This window comes from Egretta garzetta, unplaced genomic scaffold, assembly GCF_000687185.1.
Source record: "Egretta garzetta isolate BGI_Z169 unplaced genomic scaffold, ASM68718v1 scaffold332, whole genome shotgun sequence".
In the NCBI taxonomy this organism is placed as follows: Eukaryota; Metazoa; Chordata; class Aves; order Pelecaniformes; family Ardeidae; genus Egretta; species Egretta garzetta.
In genome coordinates, this window is record NW_009258879.1 from 775860 (window position 1) to 778433 (window position 2574).

Sequence of the window (2574 nt, forward strand, 5' to 3'; positions counted from 1 at the left end):
TCAGTAAATACTACATCCACGACGTCTCGGACCTCATTGATGTAAGTGCTTCCTCCCCCTGCATGCATCCTGCCCACTTTCTGCTGCCGAGTGCTCAGCTAGGTCCCAAGCATGATTTGGTCCTTAAACGCGCTCTCATGTGGTGGTAATGAAGGGGTGGTTGTTGGGGCTTTACAATATGCTTAACTGGGGCCTGAAAATGTGCTGTAAATTTAGATATCTTTTTTTTTTTTCCCTCCCCCGTGGTGTTTTTTTTCCTCCCAGCTGCCACCCATGCATTTGACTTTCCTCCCAGTTGATGTAGGCGTATCTGAGCAGAGCTAGAGCTGCCATTATATGGGAGACGCAGGCTCATAGAATGCTTGGGGTTGGAAGGGGCCTTTAAAGATCATCTGGTCCCACCCCCTGCCATGGGCAGGGCCATCTTTCACTGGGTCAGGCTGCTCAAAGCCCCATCCAGCCTGACCTCAAACGCCCCAATGATGGGGCACCCACAACTTCTCTGGGCAACACCAGAACCGGCCTTCTCTGAACTTCATGGTGGCCGCATGATCGCACAACAAAGCGTGTGATTCGTATTTATGCTACACATAAACTTCTTTCATCAGTGTCTGGAAGAAAAGGTGGAGTTTTTCATTATAACTGCAGGGCATGAGGCAGCCCGAACCAAACACTTCCCTGAGTGCCTAGGCAGGGGAGCCTGGACTGGCCTGCACGGGTCAGGCACGTCTCGTACGGCGACAAACTGGAAACCACTTGAATGTTGGTCTGCACCTTTCCCACTGCATCACAAGCACGCTAAGGTCTGCTTGTCGGTGAATGTTGGCTCTGCCTTCCGAACCGCGCGGATGTGGTGCTTCCCTTCGCATTAAAGCAGTGGCTTTGTCTGCTGTGGCTCCCACACAGCAGGATGTCCTCCAGCTGGAGCTTGGCAAAGTCCAGAGCCTTTGGAGGAGAATTTGCCTTGGGGAAGGCAGGTGAGCCTGAGGTTTCCTCCTGGCCCATCAATTAGCCTGCATTTGAGACAGATAAGCTCTTACAGAGCTCAGCTACATCCTCAGTTTTGTTGTTGGAACAGAAGATTTTTCTTTCCATCTGCAGTTCCTATCAGCAGGGCAGGCACCCAGGTCCCCTCGGCCTCGGAGGCGGTGAAGCGCAGGCAGGCAGTGAGGCGCACGTGGAGGCGCGTGCCGCGCTGGGGACGGCGCGTGCCCTGTGCCGAGCTGTGTCTGAAGCGGTCGCTGCACGCAGTAGCCCCAGGGCAGGAACTGCTGGAAGCAGGTTTTGTAGCGATGGTAGGAACCGAATGCGTGTGTGTATCAGCCACTCCTGCGAGCTGCTTTTAAATGATTCAAGAGCAGGGATTTCCATTTCTCCCTTTAATGGCATCTTCACAGTGGCAGAGATTGCACTATGCGGGGTTTCTTCCTGCTGGAGTTGCTTCAATGAGCACATAAATCACCGATCTATAAGTACCGAGTTAGTCTTCTGGCTTCATCATTACCTAAATGTGTAATTTAAAAATGTGCTGGAGTGTTTATCTCCTTTGCTAATCCACTGACATCTATTTATTCTTCTAAGCATTAATTAAAGGTGGCCTGATGCAAGACCCCTGATGACTTCAAGATTTTGAGATACGATAAGATGTTCTTACATGTCCTTTTTGTTCTCTTTACCATTTGAGATGTATTAAGCCATATTAAAAACCTAACAGCTTGATCGTGGAGACGTTTGAACAGCAAGGTGCACGATAACACCCTGATTTATCTGTGGGGTTTCTGCTCTTCATTGAATATGTGCTCGCTTTCTTATTTATTTTTTGAGCAAGAATGACTGATTTTCATGGAGTTTTGGGGACTTTGATTTCCTGGAGAGTTGCTGAGTTCCATTTTAGGTCTGGCTGTTTATATTATTCCTCCCGACTTTATTTCCTTGCTGACACTTCCAGTGGCGTCAGCAGATGGCTTTTCTTCCGCACTCCAGGAATCCCTTCAGGGGACTTTGACTAAAGCATCCTCAGCTCTGTGCAGCTAAACGCCCCTGATGATGTATTCTGTTCACCAAGGAAAACAGAATATCGGATGTGTGAGCAGCACATGGGTGTCCTAATTTTAAACCCCCAAAGGAAGGGCCGTTCGTTTGAACAGACTCTTGTACAAATTCAAGATATTTTGCAGGAGCATGGCGAGAAGGGTGTCAGCATGCTCCGGAGGAGGGGGATCCCATTCGCTGTGTCCCGCTAGTACTGAAAGCAGTTGAAGAAAAGGCAGCCGTGGGATCCACAGCGTTGGGCTTTCTGTAGGTGTGCGGTCCGTGTGTAAGGAAAATGAAGAAAATGGATATTTTTAGAGGCAGTTACAGAGTAAGTGTGTTAATGTTAGAAGAAGACGGTGCCTCAGGCTCCGGAGCAGCAGCGCCCCTTGCAGACACCGGGTCTGTGCCATGGCCGTGTGCCGGATGCGGGTCCCCTGCCCTGCGGGGCAGCCTGGCCGTGGCGTGGGACGCAGCAGCGGGGCTCTGGGCAGAGAGGGGGAGTTTTGCCTTCGCTGGAGAGGCAGCAGAGCCCCTGCCTGC

The 2574-nt window shown here is 50.8% G+C and overlaps 1 protein-coding gene across 1 annotated transcript in view; it reads left to right on the plus strand.

Moving 5' to 3' along the window:
- SRGAP3 (SLIT-ROBO Rho GTPase activating protein 3) overlaps nucleotides 1-2574 on the plus strand; it is a 96287-nt gene that overhangs the window by 22791 nt on the left and 70922 nt on the right. The window contains exon 7 of the mRNA XM_035889464.1: nucleotides 5-41. Within this exon, the coding sequence (XP_035745357.1) occupies nucleotides 5-41 (37 nt within the window). The remainder of the gene's footprint in view (nucleotides 1-4; nucleotides 42-2574) is intronic.